Below are 27,218 nucleotides of genomic sequence, written 5' to 3'. Positions count from 1 at the left end.
CAAGGGGGCGTGTCTCAATTTGGCAGGGGGGAAAGTACTGGGATTTCTAACAAGCACTGTTCACAGATTTCCACTGAATGCCACAGCATCTTTACTTATTAGTGGTGCCAGTTAACCTGTTGTGTAATGTTCCTGTTTGTTTAATGAAACATCCAGTTATGTAAACATGGACACAAGTAAGTCCAGTTGTGCATTAGACAAACTTCATGATGCAATTAATTATTGAAGAACTTTTACATGTTGGGATTTTAAAATACTTTCTTTCTATAGACATGGTGGATTTCTGGTTTGTAACCAGCTTCCATAAATACAATTAGATATTATTTGAATAAGTTAAGAACTTTTCCTCTGTCGCACACACGCTATTTGTTTATCCAGCAACGGCTTTGCAAATAACGATGTCCATAGACAAGGTAGAATATATTGCATGATTTTATGAAAGTACGATGTATTGCGACATCATGCATGTCAAATTTGTAGTTTCTTCTGTCTCATTCCATCGAACTACAGATCCGCTACCCGATCTGGCAAACTTACATAGTGCGGTTATAGCCGATAGAGGGCCGCGAAGCGAATGCAGAAGTGCCGTTCACCCTGTTACGAGTTGATGAACCACGGAAACAATTTTTTTGTAATGGAAACATTATTTTAAGGTACAAACAACTCTTTGGTGTTGCTTTAAATTGCCAAAAGTTTGATATTACAACAAAGTTAACGCTTAGTTTAATTCCATACAGAAACATTTTATTTTTTTAAAATGCTTTAACATGTGTATGAAAGACAATTTCATTTATGTGGATGTGACTCAAATCTGCCTTATTACTATTCTTTGGATGAACTGTACAATACAATGGTCTGATTTAATATGATACAAGACATGGAAATCAAAAGATAGACATTCTTGTATTTATAACAAAGAGTGAACCTCTGTTTTGGCATTAGTGGTAATATCAAAAGGATTACCAATGAAATCACTGGTTGAGCATCAAGTCTGCAACTGACATAATTGCACAATACAGTCTTTCCTGTGGCTAAAAATGATTTCTTAAAAAATTTGGACATTTCCATATCAAAATGAGACATCATAGCATTATCAAATGGATTGATAAGGGATACTGAAGGCATTGCTTAAACTCTGTTAAATACAGAGGAAATAGTGTGTTGACAATCCTACAAGAGAATAACATCAACATCGTCATGAACACCTTGAAGAAGCAGGTCTTCTTGATATGTTACTATCTTCTTCCTCTTGGCTGCCCTCAAGGTCCCCACAAGGACTTCAAACAAGTTGGCACACTTATCATCATTGCAAAGTACTCCAAATGTAACACTGATCTTCCCATCTGCATCTGAAAAAAAGCATATAGTATTCTCCAGATTACCTCTCTAAGGTAGTTAGACTTGAGGCAGTAGTGTGACCTTGTCAATCAGCCAAATGCGGTCTGCTTGACCATCAAAGATTTCCCTACATTTTTTAGAAGAAATGGTCTAGGACAGGGGTGTCCAAACTAGGGTGGACCAGATGAGATTGGCTGAAATTCGGGACGCTTTTTTTTTTTTGCAGGGGGGGTGCGGGGGATGGTAGGCCTACAGCGAATTTTCAAACCTGTACCAAAACACATTTTTATTCAAACAGCAAGTCTGCCTCAAAATACAACAGAGAAATCATGAACTCAAAATGTCATTGTGGGAAAAAAAAAAAAAAACAATGACTGCGTAACAGTGCAAATCAGACCTTTCAGAATAAGGATAATAGCCTAACGCTAATAACAAGCCTTGCCAAAATGATGGGTCATTAAGTAAGAATACAAAATAATTGTTAGATTAAGTAGATTATGTTAAAACGACATGGACATTAGGCCGAACTTCCAACGTATTTTTTTTTGCACACACGCTGGCTCTGCCTGCTGCGCTGCCTGCACATTCAATGTCCCTGGCTTCGCGAAATCAGTGCATATTCGCGCCTAATTATAGAACGTCAAAAAGAAACAAAGTAGCCGGGCTGCACCCAGACACTTAGCTGCCGTCGGGGGCTGCATGCAGTCGACTCAACCTCTCTACGGACAGTTTTTAATGTTTATCAGAAAATAACTACTCAGTATTCTGATTGAGTATAATTTTCGGGACAATTAGGGCAGAATTCGGGATTCGGGACAACTGCTTGGATATCGGGACTGTCCCGAATTTTTCGGGACGTCTGGTCACCCTAGTCCAAACTACGGCCCGCGGGCCAACTGCGGCCCGCCACGCACTTTAATCTGGCCCGCAGAGCATTTATTAGTTTATCATAGATCCGGCCCGCCACGCACTTTAATCCGGCCTGCCGAGCATTTAATTAGGTCATCATAGGCCGCTCACTATTTTTTTCCAGAGAGAGATAGATAGATAGATAGATAAATAGATATAGTGCTGGGCGGTATACCGGTTCACACCGTATAGGCCCTACCGGTGTATATTTTCGTTATGATATGAATTTTTAATATACCGCCATAGAGTGTCCCAGTGACTTCCGTTTTACTTCCGCTACAAGGGACCTGTCTTTCAAAAAAATATGAACGGGAGTTAATGGAGAGATAACAATTATTTTTTGGTCCCATATGAATTGTGCCACGAATTTCACATATGATGTGTGTGAATTTAAAAGATAATTTTTCACGTCAAGAAAGTACTGTTGTTCGATAGACTTCAAAAGTTATGTTGGTTTTGTACGAATCCGCTCAGTGGACTACATCTCTCATCTCGAACGATGTACGTCACCAACGTAATGAAACGATAAGATTAGAAGCTAGCTGATAGCTATTATGCTAGTTAAAGTTGCATCTTGCTGCCTGCTATGTCACTTAACAGTATCTAATGTATAGTCTATGGACGAATACAACTTACCTGATGTGTTTAATCCTCTGACTCATGGTATTTTCATCGGCAAGGAAAGCCCAATTAAGACCTGTTGCTGGTATGCTTGTACAATCTAGTGTGCTGTGAATGAGCTAACGTCACTAGCGCGATTGATGGGTTTGTAGTCGTTGGAATTACGATCTTTCACAATGTTGTAATTCAATAGTTACGAAACAAACTGCAAATGTCTTTACATGAAAAATTGTCTTTAAAATTGACAAATGTCATATGGGTAATTCAAGGCACAAGTCAACCGGGACCAGAAAATAATTTCTTTTTCGCCATAGACTGGCGTTCAAAATTGGAAGGCAAGTGGAAGTGGCGTCACTGGGACACTCTATGGACCCTTTCAAGAGAGTTCCATTATCAGCATCATAATTGGCCCCACATTCCATGTGTTATCTTAATGCAGAGGAAGTAGATTGGGGCCCAAATAGAACGTTCAAGCATTGTTTTTGTTTACCTTGTTGAAAGGGTCTATACCGGTGTATTTGATTACACAACGTTTCAGATTGGACTTTTTTCACACGCACGCATGGTGCCACTGCGAGGCATAGTGAGGGTAAACACAAAACAGCATAAGTTTTTCCCCTGAAGTATGACCCTTAAGGCTTAATTTCTCCTTAGGTAAGGGGTTTATTTAAGGGTGTTGCACAGAATACCTTAAATTGTTTCTTTAGTTAAGGAAAAACGTTAAGGGATACTGTATTGAAAGGGATTTACCGTCACGAAAATTCTATTGAGATTGTTCAACAGCTGTAACTAGCTGGCTAGTAGGTGATGTCGTTAGTTAGCAACCCACCGAACACAGTGAAGTTTAATGTTCTTATCATTCATCTCACCTTACGAATATTCGCTGAAATTATCCAGGTAGCAAGTAAATCATGTGTTATAGACATGCACTGAGCAATACTAGCTGGCTAGTTAGAAATGATCCTGACTGTCAGTGCACCAAAACGAATTTTTTTGTTAAAGGAACCGTATGTAAGATTGTGGCCAAAACTGGTACTGCAATCATTTTCAAATTACTGTAGAGCGGTGTATCCCCTCCCCCTCCCCCCTGACTCAAGGTTGCCAACCCAGATGCCGAAACACTACTGACTTTGTGATTAGTAGATAGGTAGAGGGTGGTGCATCAGGCCAAAACACAACATGACATGACAAAACACAACATCAACATCAGTTGAGGGCTGCAACTTCACTTTTTAAATGACAATATCTTGGCCGGACTGCTGTTGTCAGTGATATAAGTATTTGAAATGAACATGATTTCTTAATGTCTAGTGACATACCAGGACCATTTTATGATTAATTGAAATACATGTCTTACATACGGTTCCTTTAATGCCGAACCGAAGCTCATGGCAGGCTAACAAGACATCCACATCAAGTTAACGTTAGCCGACCACTGTAAACCACACAATAACAACAAGGCATGTTTCTGATAGGCCTATTTGACAGAGTAAGCATATTAGCAGAGAGGTTTTATTTTAAATTGTATAATTTTCAAAAAAATATAATTATTGCAAGTTGCACTACTTTTTGTATTGATTTTATACAAGATGTTTGTGAAATTTGCACGGTAAAATTTCTGTATTTTGACTGCAGTTGTCTTTGCATTCTGATTAGATTCTTCATTAGAATCATGAGTGGCTCTTTGTAAACAGCATCATTTTCTGGGGCCATGCAAAACTGCATTACCACTAGTGTGGAGTTAATCTACATCATGACAGTAAAATAGACCATCCTTAGTCAATGTACTGCAGCAATTCCTCTCTCAACCTGTAGAAAATGCTGTGAACATCTGATTATGCATGGGGAAAAAATACCGTCATATACCGTGAAACCGTAAGAATTTTGAAAAATACCGTGATATACATTTTTGGTCATACCGCCCAGCACTAGATAGATAGATAGATAGATAGAGATAGAGAGATAGATAGATACTTTATTGATCCCCAGGGGAACTTCAACTACGTTGTGAGTAACTTTAGGCTACTGCAAACTGCTTTACACTCTTCTTAGAGAGCGATTATAATGTCACTGTCGAGATACATAGCATCTCCTTTGCAGCAGATCTAACTACGTTATGCTAGCCTACTCCATTTAATTGGGAACACATTTGAGCGTGCATGCAAGAGAGGGAGAGATCACAGCAGGTTCCAGCTGGCTTGTCATTGTTGATAATTGATATCTACATTTTAAATAAGAAACTTTTAAAAGAAAATCACGATGGCAACAGTAGTTCCCACTACTGACCACTTATAAACTGTGAGAGGGCACATGCCAGGCACAGCACTAGCCACAGTGTTGTAGTCAAGTCACTATTCCTCGAGTCCGAGTCCAGGTTCGAGTCCTCAGTGTTCAAGTCCGAGTCAAGTCATTAAAAAAAAATTCCAAGTCAAGTCCGAGTCGAGTCCACTACTCATCCGAGTCAAGTCCGAGTCGAGTCACTATTGATCCACGTCGAGTCCGAGTCGAGTCCCTATTGATCAAGTCGAGTCCAAGTCCAGCACTAAAGTAAGCATAGCCTACATGTCGTTCCATTTTTTTCCATTGCAGATGAAATCCTTAAAAGCAAAACGGACAATCTTCTGTCTCCAGGGGTTCCATCACTTGTGTGAAAGTAGTATTGCCAAATTTCTTGCCAAACCCAATGTGTTGTATTTATTATATTGGAGAGAATACCATAGCCTATAGGCCTACTCATAATAAATGAGCAATCCACATCCCAATCACACAGGCCATTAAGTCACATTATGCTGTTACTGACTGCTGACAATTGTATAGGCAGTGTTGTAGAAGTTCATACATCACAAGAGCTAGATGAACGTTGGAGTAGGCCTATTTTGTAAGAGGTAGAGTGGATCATAAAAGGGCATTTTTTAAAATTCTGGCTGTTAAATAGCCTACACAATTTTAGCGCAGTTTGGGAGGGACAGGAGCAGGGCCCGTCTTGGTAGCTTATTTCTGACGTGAACACTGGCTACCGGCAACTGCATAATTATGTTATCACTTCACTGACACTATGTAGACATATTTCATGTCAACAATAGAGATGAAAACTAGCTTTAGGTTAACGAAGATGTAGATCATCTGCCTAATTAATTTATTTGTGCAAAGGCCACGTTCATTTCAGCGAGATGAGTGAAATAAATGTTTTTTTAAGCTGCCATCGCCATACTATTTGCTACGATATTCACCTGTTAGAAATAGAACACGTTGCTATTTCCTTTTTTTTCGTGCAGTGGATTAGGCTATCAAATCGCTCGTTTGAACAGTAACAGTAATCCAGTTCATTCGTGGTTTTAAATATAGTTGTTTCTGGCCTACCCACGAGAGGTTCAGTTTGTCAGTTTCACTTGCGCAGACACGTAGGCCTACATTGACACTACATGGACACTCTACTAAGCAATTTAATGTTATGCTTCTATATTTTATGACACCAAAATTAAGAAGTAGGCTATGCTATATCTTGATCGGGAAAACGTTTAGTTTATTTTTCTTTCATCCGATAATAGCCTGCTGCAAATTAACAGACAGAAGCACGGCAGGGCTAGCCGTAGTCATACTCAATTCTAAGTTCGGAATGGCACCCAGGCTACGGCAGGGCACGCCCTGAATGAAAATGAATGAATGGAACCTCGCTTCTCGCGTCAGTCAGGGAAAACACTGTTCACCAAGTCACGATGATCAGCTATCCAGCAGCAGTGTGTGTTGTTTAGCCTAGGCTGAGTGTAATCTTAGGTAATGTTATGTCATGTATGATAACTAATATTGCCTGGTAATAGCCTACTACATTGAAATAGCGGCGGCCATATCTCCAGGCATTTTGGTGTTAAAGTTAACGTTAGTTTGCTTTGCATGTGAACATGATGTGACTTGCGATGTAGCCTATGACACGAAGCAGTAGCCTAACATTCCCTTGAACTAAAATAAACTAAACTAAAAATAGCCTAATGACATACTACAATTATAGCCTTATGATGTATTACAAAAAAAAGTTGAGTCCTCGACGAGTCATCGCGAGTGCGAATGCACGAGTCCGAGTCCAAGTTCGAGTCATCAGTGCTTAAGTCCAAGTCAAGTCACGAGTCTCTAAATTTAGCTAATGACTCGGACTCGAGTTCAAGTCTCGGACTCGAGTACTACAACACTGACTAAATTACTTTGTCATTTAAATTATACAAACGAGATATATATATATATATATATATATATATATATATATATATATATATATATATTATCTCCAAACTTTTTGACTCAAGGGCCACGTTGGGTTTTGAAAATTGGCCGGCGGGCCACACAACAAAAAATAGTGCATGTGTGTGTGTATGTATGTATGTATATGTCAAAACCCAATGTGGCCCTTGAGTCAAAAAGTTTGGACACCCCTGGTCTAGGAGTTGAGTGCAAAAACTCCAGTGTGGACAAACAAGATTTTTGGGTCTCAAACAAATGGGAAAGCAACATTCTTGCACTACAGGCCTATATGTTTAACCCTGCATACACCATTTTCAAAAGAGAGGTGAGAGTTTCACAAGCTAACGCTTTCATAACATGTCTTCGAGAAATGTACTGAAGAAAGTTCATACAAAATTCTTACTCTTAGTGCCAAGGCGCCGAATCTCTTCCACAAGTAATGACACTTCGTGATTCACATTCATTGTCACTGTAAAACAGAAATCATTAATGGAAGAGGAGCCAATTTTGAATCAACCCACCACTGGTAAGTAGAAAAGCAAATTTCCTTTTTTAAAACAGATTACATGACTGTAAAAAAAGTGTTAAAAGGCCTTGCCTGAAGCAAGTTACAGTACGTTTTAAAAACACTGAGGAAGAAAATGTGCAGAAAAGGCTAATTAAGTTGGAACATCTTTATGTTCAATGTTGGCCTGTCATATGTTCTTATCCAGAGCAACTTACAGTGAACTACAGGGATAACTCGGACAACTACAACGCTTTGCTTTACTTGGAGGCACCTGAGATTGAACTCTCAACATTATGCTGTTTCTGGCCCAGATAGGCTATTCGGCCACCAAAGAGAGCTATGGCCCACGTTTGGTCCATCTTTTACAGTCCCTGTAGGCAAAAGTACATCCCAAGTAAAAGGAATGTTAGTAAAATGTCATCCTTGATATTAAACTCAAGGAATTCAACTCAGTATTAAACTTAAGACAAGCTTAGGCATTTACATGGTTTCTGTAGGTTTGAACAAGTTAAATGTATGATGTTTAGGACCTTTCTGAGACCATTATGAATTAAATTTAAAGAGACCATCATGAATTAAGTTTAAATTGGAACGTCACCTATTACCAGCCGTCCCGTATTTCCAACCTCTTACGCGTGTCACTTAATATTCATTTCTATACAAACCAAGACAGCAGATTCCTAAAGAAAGGACCCTCATCATAAGTGTATCTAAATTAGCTATGTACCAAAAATTACATTTTACCATGACTCAAAGAGCTGTAAACAATGTTGTAAGGCTGCGTGTACAAATCCGCTTGGAGCTCCAGAATTTTGATTTGCGAAGAGAATTCTTGGTCTAACCGTTGATGTGCCATGAGAAAGGTTGGAAATAGGCACCCACCAGCCCAGCACTAAACTCTGAGCGTGGTAAACAACTTAGTTGGTTGGCAATGGGAAATTGCATTGCAACCAACAAAGTTGCTAACTTAGTTAGCAACTATGGTTTTGGGAAACGCGCCCCAGAGTATCTACGCCCACAATGACAGCAGAGCTCAGGTGCAAAATTCAAAGCATGGCAAAACAGCTGCGGTCACTAGCCCCAAACCCACGGTATCAGGAAATCAGCTGTTTCCCTCTCAGATTAGACACTCAGCTGGGCTCCTGCGAGTTCTTCAGTTTTGGAAGATCACCTCGACAAAAACGTAATGCAAGCACTCCACCGGTACAAACCACCGAACGGCACCAATTACTGCCAGCAACAGGTAGTAGTGCAACAAGGAGGTCAAAGGGACGTAGCAGGAAGTAACGAGGAAGGGAACTGAGGCGTTTCCACAACACCGTGTCCAATTTTATACTGCAGCTATGCAAGGCCATTGGCTGTGCGTGCCTCGGTCGTTACGCAGGGCTCTGTCCATGCGTTCCACCACAATCTGGCCCCTCTTTTTTAGTCGTCGAGGGGGAAATATTATCCAGGTCCTACCAGACTCTTGTACATTTCATTATGTACAGTCTGGCCACTTTCCATTGCCAAGCGTTAACTTCCTTGAAGGCAAGTACTCTGTTGAAGATCTGCCCAGAGCCACTCTGGATGTGCCATAACCAATCGCTAACGTTTGGTCGTGACGTATGTCTGGCTCAAACTAGCGCACAACCTCAACGTCATCGTTCTCAGCCATTCCCTCTGTTCGCTGATTGGACATGCAGATTTTTGCAGGAGAGAAACTGTGAATATACCGCAGACCAAGACGATACTGAAGGGAAAATTGAGCGGAAGTACGTAGGAGGGCGGAGCCAGGCTAAGGAAATATAGCTAATCCTGCCAAGTTTCCCTTTCGAGGTGTACTTGTTTAACTTTGCTAAGCTTTAGTATGGAAGCATATGGGTAGCTTTATTCAAATGAGAATGCAATCTGCAATATGCAATTCAAAAAGACATTACATTATGCAATTGCCAATTCATTATGCAATTTAATATTGCAATTTGCAATAATTTCCAACAAATTGTATTTTAACCTGCAAAGTGACAATGAAATCCTAAAATCAATTCCAATAATTTTGGTTAAAAAATAGAATAAACATGGATTGAATTGCATTCCATTTTGCCAATGAATTGGCAATTGACCGATCCCAAGCCCCTCCTCCCATTGTCAGTCCCATAGTTACTATTGCTAAGTCGGACAAGTTTGCAGGAAAGTGTGCGAGAATGCGTGTTCAACATGGGGACAGCCGCACCCCCATTTAGCCGAGTGCAACAGTGTATGCTGGATTTCTGGGCGTCAAGTAATATTGATATTCAAAAAGGTCAAAAAGGCCTTCAGTATGCAGATGGACACATTCACAATGTCCGCTGTTATCAACGAGGTGGAACACCACAAATTGAGGACAAACCTATCCGGTGTCGTGGATCTTAATGGGATGCATGTTAACTGGGGATAAACAATTAGTAGGCTACGTTATCATGAGCAGGTAGTTTACCTTATTTGCTGCAGATGTGACTCTGATTCAAAAATATGGTGTTGACGTGTCCATAACAAAATCTATCCATATTTCGAGGATTAATAGAAGACGGGACCAAGTGCTGCAGATCCAAGTTCCCACGCAACTTGGGAGAGTGACTAGCCTGTTAAGCAGCTCATGTTGGGGAGGTGGAGAGATAGCTTCTCTTCGGTAGGCCGATAGCTTACTTATTATTTTGAATGGCTGCTTTAGAAGGAAGAGTTCAAATAAACATGATACAAGTATTGAAAAGAAACCACTCCGAGCTCAAATCCATATCACGCATGACATAGCCTATCTGCAGTTTGCAGACGTAATTTGTTTTGCACTAGACTTCATCAGTGCCCGCTTATATGCTATAATTAATTTAAACGTGGGCAATGTAGTAGCCTAGGTCTAATATTGGCGATTTCGAGACTGCATAGCCTATATAGCAAGGCATAGTTTTGAATCTGCACATGATTCGATCTTTAGAAGACATTGGATATCTCTCGTTCAGGCATCAGTTATGCATCGCAGGCTTATTGCGTTTGTTGAAAAAATTATCATTAGCTTATTTCTGTGAACAGTCTTCTATCCCAAGTTAAACATGGCAAGGTAGCAAAGCTGAAAGTATTCTTGTTGTGTGTAAAGCGATACGTGATTGAGGGTGTAGCCTTTTGCGCGTCTTTCAATCGTATGAATGTGCGAGTTCAGTTCCTGCAAGGTAGGTATCATTTTTTGCGTAGGCTTATGTTGTCGTTTCATCAGTGGAAACCAGATTTCGTTATGTTTTTGTGTGTAGTTATGAACACAAATAAAGGTAACATTTTCGTACACACTCAGATTTCTTTACTGAAAAGTAGCAGCCTATCCAAAGTTATGCCAAGTTAGGCCTATGTGTGTTAACGTTTCACCCGGTCAGGATATCGGATGTCACTTCTACAAGTATCCCAGGCTTATCTTTGAACCTTTTTGAGCTTTTTAGTTATTAAGTTACTTAGGCTACTCGCAAAAGAAGCATTATAGCATTCGCATAACTGGCGTATTGTCATACAGAATGGACACTAGAAAAATTCAAAATTGACCGAGGTTGACCGAGGTCCTCCGAAGTCCTCATTGTGACATAGTAAAAGGGGGCGGGGCTTGGGATCGGTCAATTGCATAATGTAATGTCTTTTTGAATTATTATATTGCAGATTGCATTCTCATTTGAATAAAGCTACCCATATGCTTGAGGAGCCTCTCGCTGCAGCCTGCGGGAAGGTGGGGCTTGACATCAAGCCCAGCCCACATCCAAGTCAGCCATGTTTTTTTGTATTACGTCACAAATTGCTGGCGGCGAGAGGGAGGGAGGCAGTCGGCAGAGAGAGCCAGGACTCGCAATGAAACTGGGCGAGCTGCTAGTGCTACATTCTACAAAATTCAAATGTATAAAGACAATGTAGAATTATTTCCGAGGGTAAATTAGGCTAGGGCACTGACATCTGTCCATCATCCACCAAAGTTTAATAGGCCAGTGTTGGGGGTCGTCTAAAGGTAACACATTACAATTTAAATTTCAGTAATTCGTTATAACTGTAACGTCCATTCCTGCATTAGGCCTACTCACAATATCTGTCTAGCCTATTGACTTATTGTTTCCATGATTGCTTATTTAAAATATTTAAAATACGGATTAGTCTAGGCTACATTATTTCATAGAGATGTGCGTAGTGTAGAGCACCCATTCTCTCCCTGCACCTCTCTCCCTCAAGCGGGTTCAGCCCGCATCTCCCCTATGGAAATCAAAACGGTGGCTTGTGCAAGAACTTCATGCAGACTACAACTGGCGCGGTGTAGCCTACTACACAACTTTGTTCAAAATGGATGCATTCAAGTTGACTTTGCAAAAGTTAGAATGCCTATTTATCACAACGTTGTCAGTCGCGGTGTCAATCGCAAACTTATTCAAACGACTACGGAATTAACTGTAGCTTAATTTGTGGAGGTCGAAGAGAAAGCACCTGTTTGACATAGGCTACGCGTAGCCACGGGCTGGCCTACTTGTCAGTCTTGCCTGTCCGATTAGAGGGCTTTCCTTCGTATACGCTCATCAAAGACGCGCAAGTCAGCACTGCGCTGAGAGCTCAATAAATCAGACAAATCGCGGCCACAGCCCCGTTTGTCAGGTGTGATGAAATGCGTTCATATTCCACTTTTTATGTCATAAACGTTGCATGCCTATGGAAAGGTTTTGTGGTAGGATTGTCCAATGGTCAAGCTGTGCGGCTTCAATTTGTGTTTTAATTTATGCGACGCACCGATGCTGGGTTCATCAGTTTTGCGCAAGTTTAAAACGTTTAGCCGACTGAGTCATTTGTCATTTTCGTTCTATAAGTTCCACTTTTCATGTCATGAATGTAACATGCCTATGATAAGGCCATCCTTAAAAATATTCTTGTTTGCAGTAACAGCCAAAAAAATAAAAAAAAATGGGTCGGTAGGTAGGTATTTTTTTTTTTCAAGATTCAAAGTAAAATAAAAAGTACAATTTTGGTCATGGTGATTACGTAGGTATGAATTTAAACAAATGTGCATATTGTGACGTAACTGACTGGGTCCTCAACCCATGCCTTCAGGTGCATCATTGCAAACCTCAATCTGATGCAGGTTATATAGATCAGCCTTTCTTTAACTTCTTTGACCTGAGGCCCAGTCATGGCAGACTTTGGGCTCATCTACACATACCCAACCCACTCCCCCCCCCCCCCAATCAAATTGTCATTATCACAATCATTATTATGCCTATATTGTTATACATGCACTTGTAGAGGACTGCTTTACTAATGTAAGGTATAATTAGTTTCATTGCTTTTGCATGGTTGCATGATGCTTACATAAGAAAAGAAATACTTCTCAAAACAGCAACAATTTTATGAGTGCTATTGTTTTGGGATGTTTCCCTCATGCAAGTGTAGCAGGATTAAGGGGTGGAGCGCTCCATAATCACTCCCTGATTGGTTAGCCAATAAGTTTACCTGGCTACCATATAAAATGGTAGGTAGCGTTTGCCCAGGTGGACACCTGCCTCTGTCACTTCCCAACGCACGCCGGTATGAGATCTCTGTGTTTTTCTCCCTCTTGCGCTACCGTTGTTACTTGTTTCGGGAGGTTAATATCTGCAATCCTGGTTTTATAGCACCATCCATGCTTGCCTCACTGGCCTCCATGCTGTCTTGGTGCATGGCTTGTTCCACCACGGTGCACTCTCGGGAACATACACCCTGCCTCAAGTGATGAGTCGCTGCTACACCGGTATGTAGCCTATTGAGGTATTTAACTTGTTTCTCATGTTTGTCCGGTTTTAATCTTATTTTTGTCGTGTAGGTGTTGTGGGCCTAAGTCATCTGGACGTGCATGGTGCTCACTGCTGCTTTGCTGAGTTTTGGTCCGTGTATTATCCGTTGTCAAGACATTGTTTCCTGCTTCACCATTCGCGTGCTGTGGCACCGAAGCAGCGGCAGTGGCGGGCGCAGACACCTGTTTTTAGTGTTGGTCTGGCGTGATCGTGAATGAATGTAATCGTGTATTAATGTGTATGACTGTAACCATGTGTTAATGTGAATGTTGATTGTTAATTATTTATGTCTGTTTGCTGTTGGTTTATGATTTTGGCACTGGTAGGAGGCCACCTCTGTTGCTGCAGATCACCTGAGATTGTGGTACCCTACCACTGTTATGTGTGTGTTTACCATTTATTATTTTGTTTCCAGGAGCTGAGAGCCCAAGGGGAGGGTAGAAGTACCCCTCAGGTGGTGGTGTCCCATACCTGTGTGCTGTGTTCACGTGTGCTCGTTGCAGTGGATCTTTCTTGTTGTGTGTGTGTGTGTGTGTGTGTGTGTGTGTGTGGCTTCCTGGGATTCCCCCCGGCCTATGGTGATCTGCCTCCCCCAGTAAGCCTCAGCCCTGGTATCCTTCTATCTGTTAGTCGTTTTGTAGTAACTATTTGTTAATAAATATACTTTTATGGATGGAACCACGTCTCTTGCATTCTGAGTAGACAAACTTGTGTGCCATTACTTAATCTTGTTACAATTGAATCAATACTTCTCTGGGTGAAATTCCCAGAGTGGCGTAGTCAGGCTATCTAAAATACCGCTCTTGCCACACAAGCATCATGCACTGGTAGGAAATGGAGAACAAAAATACCTGTTTTTTAATGAAGTTTAATTTGAATGCCTGAATGTAAGGAATAGCAGCTTTTTTGGCGAGCAGATAGGCGTAAATCATTGATCTGTTGATTTTTAACAGATAACTGCCACAATAGCTTTTGGCCACGTTATATTCAAATTTGAAATACTCAGTGCTACAGTATTATACAGTCTCTGCTCTGTTTCTATGGAAGTTCCAAAAATCAACGTCGTTCTAGTGTCGTTAAAAAATTAAATGCCATTCAACAGGATGAAGCGGAGCTTTGATACCAACGCTATAGATTAGTTTCAGTTTCTTTTGCGCAGACACCTGCATTGAATGAACGCTCATACCACCACTTTATTGTATGGCTCCATGTTTAATGACATCGATAGCAGAAACGTTTGTTTTCTTTTTTTGTCGGTCCGCGGTATGTTGATCAACTGCGCAGCCTAATTTCAATCCACGACTCTGCGGACCTGCAGTCTCCACGTTGCGTACCCATATTTTGAGAAATGCTGAATAGACCACAACAACCAATTTAAATTCTTCAACACGGTCACCGTTTAGACTAGAGGGGAGAAGGGGTGGGAAAAGGTCTAGGCACAGTTTTTCCAGAACTTCGTGCCAAGTAAAAGCGCTGTCGAGATGTTTGTGTGAATGAAATGAAGCGTAGGGCCTATAGGCCATAGTGTGACATGCGTAAACCAATGGTGTAGAGATGACGCCACAGGTGGCCTAACGTTACCATCGCGGGTTGCTGACAAGTAGGCTAGCCTATCTACCGGTGGTCGCTATCTGGGCAGTAGCCTATAACAGTGTGTTTCCACACAGCGAAACACCTCGCGATTTTCGGCCAGCGAAATTTCGCCTCGGGGGCGTGACGGCGAAACCGCTAACCTTTTGACTGCAGTGTCTAGCCAGTGGTGGCAAGCGAGCTAATTAGGCTAATCAGCAAATTCAAACGTTTAAGTACTTAATGAAGATATCCAGGGGTCTTTATGCCTCGACTAAGTTGATGTTGCCTATAAACAACAATTCATGTTCATAGAAACAACAAGGTCAATAAGACATAATATATTTCATACCTGTGTTGCAGCATGTAGCCTAGCTGTCTAGCTAGGTTTACAATGCAATCCAATGTCCTAAAATACTAGCATTTCGCCTGTCAGCTAGCTAAAAAGATCGAGTGCTTAAACTAACATATATAGTGGTCTATTTAGTGGTGTATGTGCTCTGACTAAGTTTGTGTGGCATATAAACCACAATTCGTGTTGATACAAGTGCCAATGTTCGTGTAGAAACATTTTAATCACATACAAATGTTCGTGTTACAGCTCAGGTAGTCTCCGCCATCTTGGTCAGACTTTTTTGTAACTCCCGCCTCCAAACACAAAGACGCGTACCTGATTGGTCCTCATTTAAATAAAGTTAAACTTTGGCCAACTTTGTTTCGCCTGCCTCGGCGATTCGCTTTCATTTCGCCCAACTAGGGCGAATTTCGTCTCCATTCAACCTCAATGAGAGCGACGCGATTGTGTTTCCACACAATTTCGTTGTGTGGAAACACACCGTAACGTTATTTGAGATGAGGATGTCGAGCTTGATCTAACCGGTTAACGTTACACAATGCATGTTTCTGGTTCACCTGTTGTTAATAAAGCAAAATCGCCCCTTTGTAGGCTATTTGGTTGTAATGGAGAATTCTTGCTGTTAAACTGATAGTCCATGATAATGAAACAACACACCATTCTACTTTTGAGGGCTAAATTAAATGAAATATGGCTCGTTTTCCGTTTGAACACATTGTCATCAATATTTAAAATGACCAATTTTTGTGAATGTGCATGGTTATTGTTTCAAAACCGGAAATCAAATGAACGAAAAAGTAGGCCTACACGAACCCAATTACAGTAACTAGCCTAGGCCTACATGAAAAATTCACTGTTGTTGCATGAAATGTAATTTGTGTTTAGCCTAAATCATCAGTTTCTATCATCTAATATGAAACAATATAATTCGCTACCTGGCTGTCGGCAGTAGGCCTAAAGCCAAAGCGTATGGGGAGTGACGTAGGCAAAGAAAACATGGCTGAGTTGGATGTGGGTGGGGCTTGATGTCAAGCCTCGCCTTCCCGCCAAGGGGGCAGGCAAATTCGCGGAAGTAGAAGAATCGACGTAGGCTGGAGGGACCACCTCTCTGCTAACTCCCATAGAAGTCCATTCATTCTAGGATTTTTTTGAAATACCATAACTTCATATAACATATATCCTATGCCGATATTGTAGCTTCTGTGTAATCTACATAAACACTACAAAGGCAAAACAGACTCCATTACCTCGTCCGTAACGTTGGTTACCCGTAAGAAGAATGGTTAGCTTGTTAGGTTGGAGGGAAGCTAGCTTTGACGTAATCTCTCTTTCGCGCCGTAGGGAGATAACCGTATTGTTTGGATAAGAAGCTCAGTCCACCTTACTGTCTATGACGGTAACTCATAAGCAAAACCTGGCATACACGACCGTACGTTAAGGTAAAGCATTACACAGAGGGAACCTTATAATAATAAAAAAGTAAACCTATTTTTTTTAAAAACGTTAATCATTTCAGAGGTTTTCAATGGATTGACCGTAGGTCGGAAAAGTGGAAAGAAGATTAGCTTCAAGGCTATAACTTTTTTGTTTTGTTTTAGCATGACTGTTTTTGAAGATGATCATGTATGGTAGCTTCAACATTAACACGACTTGGTGAGGATGATATTAATAATAATACATAAATAAATGTTTAACTTTGATGACTTTGAAGGCGAAGGAAGTGTGAGAAGAATTTCTGTGTATCTATCATATGAGTTACAAGATTCAGTTCGATGGCTAACGTCACGAAGTTAAGTGTGAGTCTGCGCAGTACTGGGGGGACCAACTGAAAAATCGTTCTATTTGACTCAGTGCCCTCCCATTGAAAACGATGGAGTCTGTTCGTCCATTTCTTTTACTGTCTATGCTTCCAGCAGGCGATATTTTTTTTCCCAGGATGGTAGGGGAAGAGTCCCGCCCTACCTGCCCTGTGATTGGCCGGCTACTACCTTGTCCGTTTCTATGGAGATGGGTAGTAATCAAATCATCATTCTGGTCGTGGACGTTGAACAATTTTAACGCAACTCAACCCCAACTTATTTTAAATTCCCTACTGATAGGTGTTCTATATATGGGTAGTCCTGCCATGGTGCTGCTATCTAAACTTCGTGAGCCAGAATCTAACTGACAACTAGCATAGCAACCTGTAGCTAACAAGGATTGCATTGATTAAGGTTAGGGTTGAAGTTGTCAACCAAAGACTGTAAAATAGCTTGATGAATAAGTGTTACGGTATTTAAGGGGGTTTGGGGGGTTTCCCCCCCCCAACTTATTTTTATAAACTGATAGGTAGTGCTAGCGCTAGCTACTAGCTAGTACATCCTTGTGAGCCAGAACCAAACTGACAACTAGCATAGCAACCTGAAGTGCTAGATAGCAGGGATAGCATTAAGGTAACTAGGTTATCAGGGTAATATAAAATTGAACTGACATAATTAACAGGAGTTTAGGACTGTTTATTTGCTGCAGGCTTAAAACATGTCATTGTCAGACATTTAGGTGGGATATTTTATAATTACCCATGGCTGATACTAGCGATAGAAGCCCATCAGTTTTGTCTTTTGATTTTTTAACGTTCTCGTCAGATTTAGCCAGAGAGGCAGCAACTGTCAATCATGCATAACCCCAGCCAATCACAGACAGAGTAGGGCGTATTCTCATGCATAACCCAGCCAATCACAGACAGAGTAGGGCGGTATTGGCCAATCACAGACAGTCTTCCCCTACCATCCTGGGAAAAAAATATCGCTTCCCGCAGGCTGCAGCGAGCTGTACTTGATATGCTTCCATACTTTAGGACGGCAACCAGTAGGGGGCGATTACTTTCCTCCCTATGGCTCGGGCAGAGTGACAAACATTCATCTCCCAACTGGGCCCAACATTACAATATATCTCCCTTAAAAATGACTAAAACGTTTTCTGCATCGGAAGTCTGGCATTTAACAGGTTAACATTGTTTTTATAATCAGGTTTCACAGGGTTAATGCAATGACACCATGTGATAGTCTACTGAATGAAACCCAACAAATACGCGGAAGTAGGATATGCTGTTAAACATCCGAGTTTAGGTTACAGTAGGGATGTAAACTGACATTTGGAATCAGTGTCAAGATTTCGAAACTTTTGCTACGAAGCATTTTGACAGCAAATTTGTTCAGGAACACATCTACAATTCATGGCTGGGGTGTCGAACGTTTCAGTGTTTCACAAAGCCTTTTCTTTGCCCATCCCTAGTAGTCAGGGGGCCTATGTGGTTTCTGTGGGATTGAAATGTTAATTTTTGGAAAGTGGTTGGACTGTCTTTAGAGGTCATTGAACATGGAGAAAAAGTAGGTCTCCGTTTTTTTTACCTGTTTTAACCCTATTTTTTTGTGAAATTGTATATTTCACTGTAATTAACACCATACATTTCACCTTAATCACTGGCTATGTTGAATAAAGTTCACAAAACAGTTATTTTCTTATTTTCAACAGTATGATTGTATGTCAGTATTATGATTGTATGTCAAACAATTAGAGATAAGATCAATAACCAATCAGTTTCACCAAATACACATACTCCATTGCTGAAAGATAGCAAAATCACATAATCACATATGAGACCTCAAACAACATTTAATTCATTTACATATACACAACATATTAGATCTCACCTCCACAATTTCCTCATCAAAATCTACAACTAGTCTACTAAACCCTATTTGTACTCACCTTCTTAAGACTGGTCTCCCCTTCCTGGATAATGTTTTGTTCTAGATTATAAATAATTATATTAGGGCATGTAGCTACCGCAGTTGTTTAAGTTGTTTAATCTGTTGTTAAGCCCTCCCTCAAAAAACCTAGCCTTGTATTGATACTGGTCCTCCTGGACCTCAGCGCTGCCTTTGACACCATAGACCATAACATACTACTTAGTTTTTGACAATTTGATAGGCATCAAAGACTCAGCACTCGCTTGGTTTAGATCATACCTTCCTAACCGTCAACAATTTGTACAGGTCCATAATAAACCATCTATCCAGATTATGGTAAAAGTGCCTCAAGGCTCAGTACTGGGGCCCCTGTTGTTTAGCAGATGATACATAACTATACCTCTCCATAAAACCTGATGAATTAACCCCGTTAGCCAAACTTGACACATGTATAAGAGATATAAAGACATGGATGACAAATAATTTCCTGCTTTTGAACTCAGATAAAACAGAAGTCATGGTTTTAGGTTCCAAAAAGATGAGGGATATCCTATCCACATAACAGGCTACATATAGTGATCTTCCACTGACCTCATCCACAAGTGTTAAAAACCTGGGAGTTATAATTGACCAGGACCTAGCACTAAGTAATCACATAAAACAGATCACCAAAACTTAATTTTACCATTTAAGGAACATTTCAAAGATAAGGAAGTCATTATTCTTACCAGATGCTGAGAAATTAATGTTTTGTCATCTCAAGGATAGACTATTGCAATGCTATTGCAATGCTATTATGCTGGCTGTAATAATACCTGTCTAAAGAGCTTACAGCTTATTCATGTGCAGCTGCTCACACACACAAAAGCTGCTCACACACAAAAAAATATGAACATATTTCCCCCATTCTAGCATCTTTACACTGGCTACCTGTTAAGTCATTGACAAAATATTACTTATAGTTCTTGGTTGGTTGCCTGGATTGAGAGGACACCTCATGAAGACACTCTTTTGTCTGCTTCTGACAGAAGAAGCACTTATCTATGCTGGCAGCAGCTGCTGCTGAACAAGTGTACAAAGTCCCTCTAGATGGACTTGATGCAGTTGCAGGTGTTGCTGCAGGTTCAGAAGATGGTCTATCACGTCTTTTCTGAAGACACTGAGTCCTGCCTGCTTCACATGATTTCTAGTAGCGAATATTAGCATGCTGCAGATCACTGTTGCAGGTGGATTTGTAGCAGTTCCTGTGCCTAACTGCTTTGTTCTGTTGTAAAATAACTGCACTGTAACAATGTAATCGTTGGCTGATCTGTGATCCCCATCTCCATACTCTCTCATGGACAAAAACAAGAAATTTGGCATATGTCTCTAGTGATGGGTCATTCACCAGTCCACACATATCTGCCACTGGATACATAGCCCAAAATCTATTTCTTTTAGAATATGTGTGCCATCACCTGACTAACAGAAAGACACACCTCAGAATATAACCTAACTAGACTGTGCCACCATGAACTATGAAAATGTGCTTGCTAGAAGGTCACTAATATCACCAACCATGAAGAACAGAGCACTATGTGCTTCAGGTTATTTGATATTCTAAATTCTATCACTGCCAGCTATCATCAGCCAACTGTCACTGGTAGTCAGGGATGGATTACTGCACGGGCCTACCGGGCCCAAGGAGTCAGGGGGCCCAAGCCATTGCATGGAATCATTGCCTCAATATCAATACATCATATCAACACATAGGCTATGAATCTGATTGAACTAAGTATTGGCCATCCCCAAAATGCACCAGAATACAGGAAATCACATCAAATAAATGTAAAAAATATGTCCCCCACAACAATTAGTGGGGGGCCCTTAATACATCTGGGCCCAGGGGCCTGAAAGTTCATAATCCGTCCATGCTGGTATCTCTCTTTCTCTCTCTTACACACACCTGTCTGTTTGTCTATCTGATCCTTTACCCTTTCTTTTCTTCACACTTACATAGGCTACGGAAGGCCTTACAGACTTCAGCTGATACTAATGTAAAAGTCTATTAAATTTGATTTAACAGAGATCTCTGCACTTTGTGCTCTGAATGGGTGTAGACAAGAACTGACAGAGCAGGCTAGGCCTACACTCAAGCACACCAATAGGCATGAATTGATAGTATTGATATTGAAGTATTATTTTTTAAGCGGACAATTTCGAAAATTTTAGGCACAATTTATTGTTAAAGAGATCAATCATCAGCCTAAAAATGTTTTGTAATGTTGTATTGTTTATGTGGCCCACTTTTGCAAACTACCTTGTAGAATATCTTTGCTTTTTGGCACCAAACCCTATTAGTCCAGTCATTTTAAGCCAAAATAGGGGTCAAGGTTGAACAAATTGCAACACAAGCAAACTTAACTGATTTTGAATCCTCAATATGTCCTGAGTAAGGGAAAAAAAGCCCCGAAGAATCCCAATAGGGGAAAGTTTCGAAAAAGACCCAAATATACCCTATTCATGCGCCTATACAGTATTTTTCTCACGTGAATAGGGGAAAAAATTTAACCTTCACATATCACCATGAAAATTACTGAGTTGATTACTTACATCAAGACAAACAAAAAATGTATTATACGTTTTTTGAAATTGTTTGTTAACATGGGCAAACAGGGCATAATGTAATTATGTATAGCTAATTTGTATAAATATCACAACGGAGCTAATAGTCTAGGCAAAAGTCTAACCCAAAACTAATTGCAACAGAATTTCTTTTCACATTTTTATATTTCAATTGGTGATCTTTACACCATAGTAAAAGACCATGAAAATCCAGTCGGTGGAAATATGTTAAAATGAGGGTTGTTTTATGCATTATTCTTCAGCAAATACTGACAAAACTGTAATTAGAATGTTGTAGAATACACATTCTAAAGAATATCTGACCCCATCTAACTTAACATGGAATTTTAGAATCTTGCATTGTTGAGGAACATTCTTTTATTTTCAAAGAGTAAATTCTTTTGGCTTATTTCAGACTGGTTTGTTGCAAAATTGGTGTCTATTTTTACATTGTGGCCCTTTGAATCAATGGAAATGGTTGTTGAATCTTTAAATAGAGCCAAGTGGGTTTTTTGCATGTAAGTGTTCCACAATGTGTAATCTGTACAAACACATAGGCATTATTCAGCCTAGGAAAGTTGTTTGGTGTTTATGTAATCTGATTTAGAGGTCACTCAAACATACAGTATATCACACTAAAGTATCAGTCCATCATTTTGCAAGTCTTATAGTAATTGACCTCTTGCCCAGGGGTGACTGATATAATGTCTGTCCAATCAGAGGGGGCTGTAGGTTCCCCCTTTACTTTGCACATTTTTTGTCTAAAACAATAATCGGACAACACAGTATGTTTATGTTAGTGAATGCAGGAAAATTGTGAAGGCAAAGTTGAAGATGGACATGATCATGTCCTAATTCGACAGAAGAGTGCAGATGGGATAACTGCAGTTAGCCTCCAAGTGACTCTATTGTTGTGACATCTGGCAAAAATGCTATACTAATAAATATAGTTTAAGGTTAATAATTAACAATTCATTCCTATGCATGGGTCATGGTTTTACCAAAGTCATAAAACAGTCAAAACTATACATATTCTAAAAGTATATGCACTGTACATGAAATATAGCATCAATCAACTTATGTCCCATCTTCCTCCATACCATGCATAACACATACTCCTCTATTCAGTAAAGGCGAATCTAGTGTAAAGTGGATACATTTTGGCCTATACTGTCCAGGCAAAACAAATTAAACACCATAAACTATATATTTTCTATAAGCATATACCCTCCGGAGGAGATATAACACCATTTAAGACATTTCCCATCTTCCTCTATGCCATGCACAATACATTGCCCTCTATTCAGTAAAGGCGAATCTAGTGTAAAGTGGATACATTTTGGCCTATACTGTCCAGGGAAAACAAATTAAACACCATAAACCATATATTTTCTATAAGCATATACCCTCTAGATGAGATATAATACCAGTTAAGACATGTATTATCTTCCTCCATGCCTTGGACAATTTGTTTGTCAAATGTTGCAATTCGTTTTGAGTCACTATACATTAGCTATACATAATTACATTATGCCCTGTTTGCCCACAAACAATTTCAAAAAACTTCTAATACATTTTTTGTTTGTTTTGATGTAAGTAATCAACTCAGTAATTTTCATGGTGATATGTGAAGGTTAATTTTTTCCCCCTATTTGCGTGAGAAAAATACTGTATAGGCGCATGAATAGGGTTTATTTAGGTATTTTTCTAAACTTTCCCCTATTGGGATTCTTCGGGGCTTTTTTTCCCTTACTCAGGACATATTGAGGTTACAAAATCAGTTAAGTTTGCTTGTGCAATTTGTTCAACCCTTTCTCCTAAAATGACTGGACTATATGCTATAATACCAGCAATGTGAGGTTTATGGACAAAACACCAAATTTGACCTTTTCTGAATTTGACCTTTGATTTGGGTCCTTCAAAACCTTCAAAAAAAATGTAGACGTATTTTTTTTTACTCTTAAGAACCCCTAGAACAAAGATATAATACTCTCCAAAAATTAACATGCGAATCCCACAGGCCCCCAAATTAGACACATAGCCGCCCCCCCCCCCCCCCCCCCCACGCTAACTATAGGTTAGGGTCGTTCACACCAAGAACGATAACCATATATATATATATATATGAATGCCCCACCCGTTCTGCATAGCACAGGGTCGGTACCCAAATCACTCGTTCAATCACTAATCTCAATGTAAAGTATATCGTAGCCGAGTCATTGTGCTAGCTACATAGTCATGGCATACACCATTGGAAAGCCATGAGCCTCAGGATTCATTTGAGATCCGTGTCGACTGAATGAAACCCATCCCGAACGGCTAAAACCTACAATTTGTATCACTAGTCACGTTTCCAAATGCCCCCACCACCACCGTGTCTCCTCACATTACAGCCTTTGTGTACATCCCGGGCTTCAGGCTACCCCAACTTGCTTGGTGTCATACTGTTCACAAGAAGCACGAGAATCCGAATATCCACCGTGTTTTGTCGACATTACGTTTAGAAGATGCATAATTCCACCCAAACAGTACCGTTTAGTTTGTAAAAAAACAAACGATAACTTTTCTCTGACAGAAAACCACATAGTTCGTATGCTTATCCTATGTATCGGGATTCACACCACTCAGCGTGTTCTTTCGCTGATCGTACCTGTCAAACTCTGTAGGTGACAAAGTAGAAAAAGCTGCTGGGCAGATTGGCCTACACACTTCTGCCATCTAGTTTCCACTGGATTTTTTGATTTTCGGTGCCGTTTGAGTAGTATAGTCTATAGTATACTACTTAAACGGCACCGACAATCAAAAAATCCAGTGGAAACTATATGGCAGAAGTATGTAGGCCAATCTGCCCACCAGCTTTTTCAACTTCGCTACCTACAGATGTTTTACCGGTATGATATTTCGAAACGCCATGTTATTCCCCATAGACAATCCACGCCAGGAAGTTGGATGGATACGGAAGTTACGGAGGCGGGACTTATTCTGGAGAGGTCTATGGACAATCCACGCCCGGAAGTTGGATGGATACGGAAGTTAGGAGGCGGGATATATTCTGGAGAGGTCTATGCGAGCTGCCTAATGGATAAGTTAGCTTTGATTGACAATAGCTCTGGCCTATGACAAGCTACGAGGATGGTTCAAAGATCGTCTTGTAGCCAACGAGTAGACCTTTCGAATGACGTATGGTACAACCACCTCCGGTGAGGGGAACTCTGGGAAATTGAGTCCACCTTCGTTGTGCGTAACGATAGCTTACTAGTACGACCGGCTCGTCAGAGGAATACAGTCGCAATTTTTACAGTTAGATAGATAGATAGATAGATACTTTATTGATCCCCAAGGGTAAATTCAAGGATCATTTGGATCTTTTGAAGAAGAAGAAAGCAGAAAACATGCCGAAAAGACAGGCAAAGAAGAAGAACGTGGAGGTTGAACCAGCTGAGCATTTCCACACAAAAATGGCTCTAAAGGGGTCATACTTCATTGTACAAACATTTCCTTAGATATTTATCTTCACAACACCTGGGAGTGGGCCTCTGATGTGTTTCAGTGGCCATTTTAGGGACTTTCACATCTGAAATGTGGCCATTTCCAGGGATTTACATAACCGCCTGAAAGAAAAAGCAATATTCCAGCTACTGTAGCACCTTGACAGTACATAACAGGGTCATTCTGACAGTTTCTAAAAATTCTACAAGGTCTCAGCTTTCAGGGGATACCAGGCATTTGATGATCGGTCACAGTATGAGGACACAGGAGCTATTACAATAGACGCTGTGCAATTTCGGGCAAAATCCCAAAAATAGGCCCATAGGCACATCAGGCCCCTTAACAGCAGGGTAATCTATATACAGGTTGTGAAAACAACAAATAAGCAAAAATGAGTTTGTTTGGCAGACAACACCCTTTTAGGAAGCTTAGCCTACGCGACGTTACTGAAGATGGCAAAGAATAACGCTATGGCATTTTGAATACAGGCTAATCTAAGTGTAGTGACGATAAAGTTAAATACCAAAAAATATTACCTGCGTTGAAAGGTGATAGCCTATGTAGATGTGTCAATTGTGAAAGATGCTGCCAGCTCAATTTTATGGATTTCAACGTTAGCGGAAGTGCGGCGTTTCTGGATTTCCTGAATGGACGGTGTTTCACGTAAAGATGCTTTGGGGTAGGCCAGAGCCATAGATGGTAGGTATCGTGTCTTTGATGTTCTTTCTCAAGATGTCAAGGAATTATCTGACGCGAGTTTAAAATAGTCATGCTGTGACAAAGGTGTGTTTAAGCATAATAGCCTGTGGAAAATGTGAATGACGGCAATTCCTCAGACAGGGAGTGTGGCGTGCAAAGGCAAAATGCATAACAAAAACATTATCCTAAACACGTGTGAAGACATGAAAGCAAAAAAGGTTGTTCAAAAGTTCAGCATTTCACTGTAGCACATTGCTTAAAGTCAAAACATAGGCCTACTCGTCGTGATGTGTGGATTGTTTCAGGCTAGGCTACAACGATTCTAGTTTTTTCCTTTTCACTGATAGCCATATGGCAACAGACACTGAATTTAAGTTAGGCTACAAAATATGAAATTACACATGGGGAATTTGTCCTCGACAATTTCCTGTTGAGCAACAGGATCGCAACAGGATCGCTTGTGCTATATTGTCAGCCTGTTACGACTATAGCCTAGGCTACTTGTTGGTGTAGTCAGGGGGCCAAAACTGATATTAAAACTCTGTCGGACACTTTTTGGTACAAGCATACAACCTATCCAGTATTAATATTTAACCCCTTAACATGTGTTCTAGCCAGGTTGTCAGCTTAGAAAATGTTTTTTTGTCCATTTTAACACTATATTCTTATAAGTGGTAAAAGCGGATTTTTCCCCCCAAAGTGCTTTCATTTTGTTCCATGTTACCTGTAATTTTGGGCAAATGTGCAATATAATCCAATTTATGTGCAAGCATGATCATTAGTGGTTGTCAAGCTGATTTTTCTTTTTGTGTGTATGACTTTCAGCAATTTCAGGCCAATTTGTTGGTTTCCTGCTCAACATGACATACCAACACTAAATGTTGAATATCTCCACAACCACAAGGACCATATACATAGAAATGGTATCAAATGAAAGCCATCACTCATGGGTTGTCTGCAGAAGTGTCAGGATGAACATGTATTGTACAGCGTAAGAGAACAGAACTAGAACATGAAAAAAACAATCTTCACCTAAAGAGAATAGAGTACCCCTATCCATGGGAATGAGTCAAGCCAAGTTTAAAGCTTGTAGGGAGAGACAGTGCAATGCTCCACAAGTTGTAATTATTTAATGTCAAGGCAGCAATGTAGAACTGGTGGTCTATGGTGCTATTTGACTTCATTAATGTACCAGGTTGTAACACAAATTATATTTAATTGACATATCACTATAGTTATTAATTCCATCCTAACATAACTGCTCTCTCACTTCTTTAGGGTAAGGGGTTAGTAACTAGTTAGTAGTAATAACTAGTCTTGCTGATCCTAGCACTTACCACCTGACTAGAACTGACTCTCGATTGTTT

General features: G+C 40.3%; 1 protein-coding gene across 2 annotated transcripts; it reads right to left on the bottom strand.

Moving 5' to 3' along the window:
* Positions 1-722: 722 nt before the first annotated feature.
* Positions 723-25,795, bottom strand: LOC143109339 (costars family protein ABRACL-like). 2 transcript variants are annotated; one of them, XM_076271996.1, is made up of 4 exons: positions 25,689-25,795; positions 25,186-25,274; positions 7,505-7,570; positions 723-1,349 (listed from the first exon to the last, which is right to left on the bottom strand). In XM_076271996.1, exons 3-4 carry the CDS (start codon positions 7,563-7,565, stop codon positions 1,171-1,173), a joined length of 240 nt encoding a protein of 79 aa, XP_076128111.1. In that variant the 5' UTR covers positions 7,566-7,570; positions 25,186-25,274; positions 25,689-25,795; the 3' UTR covers positions 723-1,170. The 2 variants fall into 2 exon arrangements, with proteins under 2 accessions (XP_076128111.1, XP_076128110.1); XM_076271995.1 differs by lacking the exon at positions 25,186-25,274.
* Between the last annotated feature and the right edge of the window lie 1,423 nt (positions 25,796-27,218).

Source organism: Alosa pseudoharengus, unplaced genomic scaffold (assembly GCF_046254945.1).
Source record: "Alosa pseudoharengus isolate Yale_2024_CS ecotype anadromous, Long Island Sound unplaced genomic scaffold, YU_APseudo_1.1 YU_APseudo_1.1_scf_7, whole genome shotgun sequence".
In the NCBI taxonomy this organism is placed as follows: Eukaryota; Metazoa; Chordata; class Actinopteri; order Clupeiformes; family Clupeidae; genus Alosa; species Alosa pseudoharengus.
The sequence above is the reverse complement of the archived record's forward strand: the minus strand, read 5'-3'. Positions and strand labels throughout refer to the sequence as shown.

Excerpts from the sequence above, each read along its gene's own strand:
- LOC143109339 (XM_076271996.1), bottom strand. The coding sequence starts at position 7,565 with ATGAATGTGAATCACGAAGTGTCATTACTTGTGGAAGAGATTCGGCGC. Across the intron at positions 1,350-7,504 it reads TCGGCGCCTTGGCACTAAGA|ATGCAGATGGGAAGATCAGT; the intron begins GTAAGAATTTTG and ends GCTTTTTTTCAG.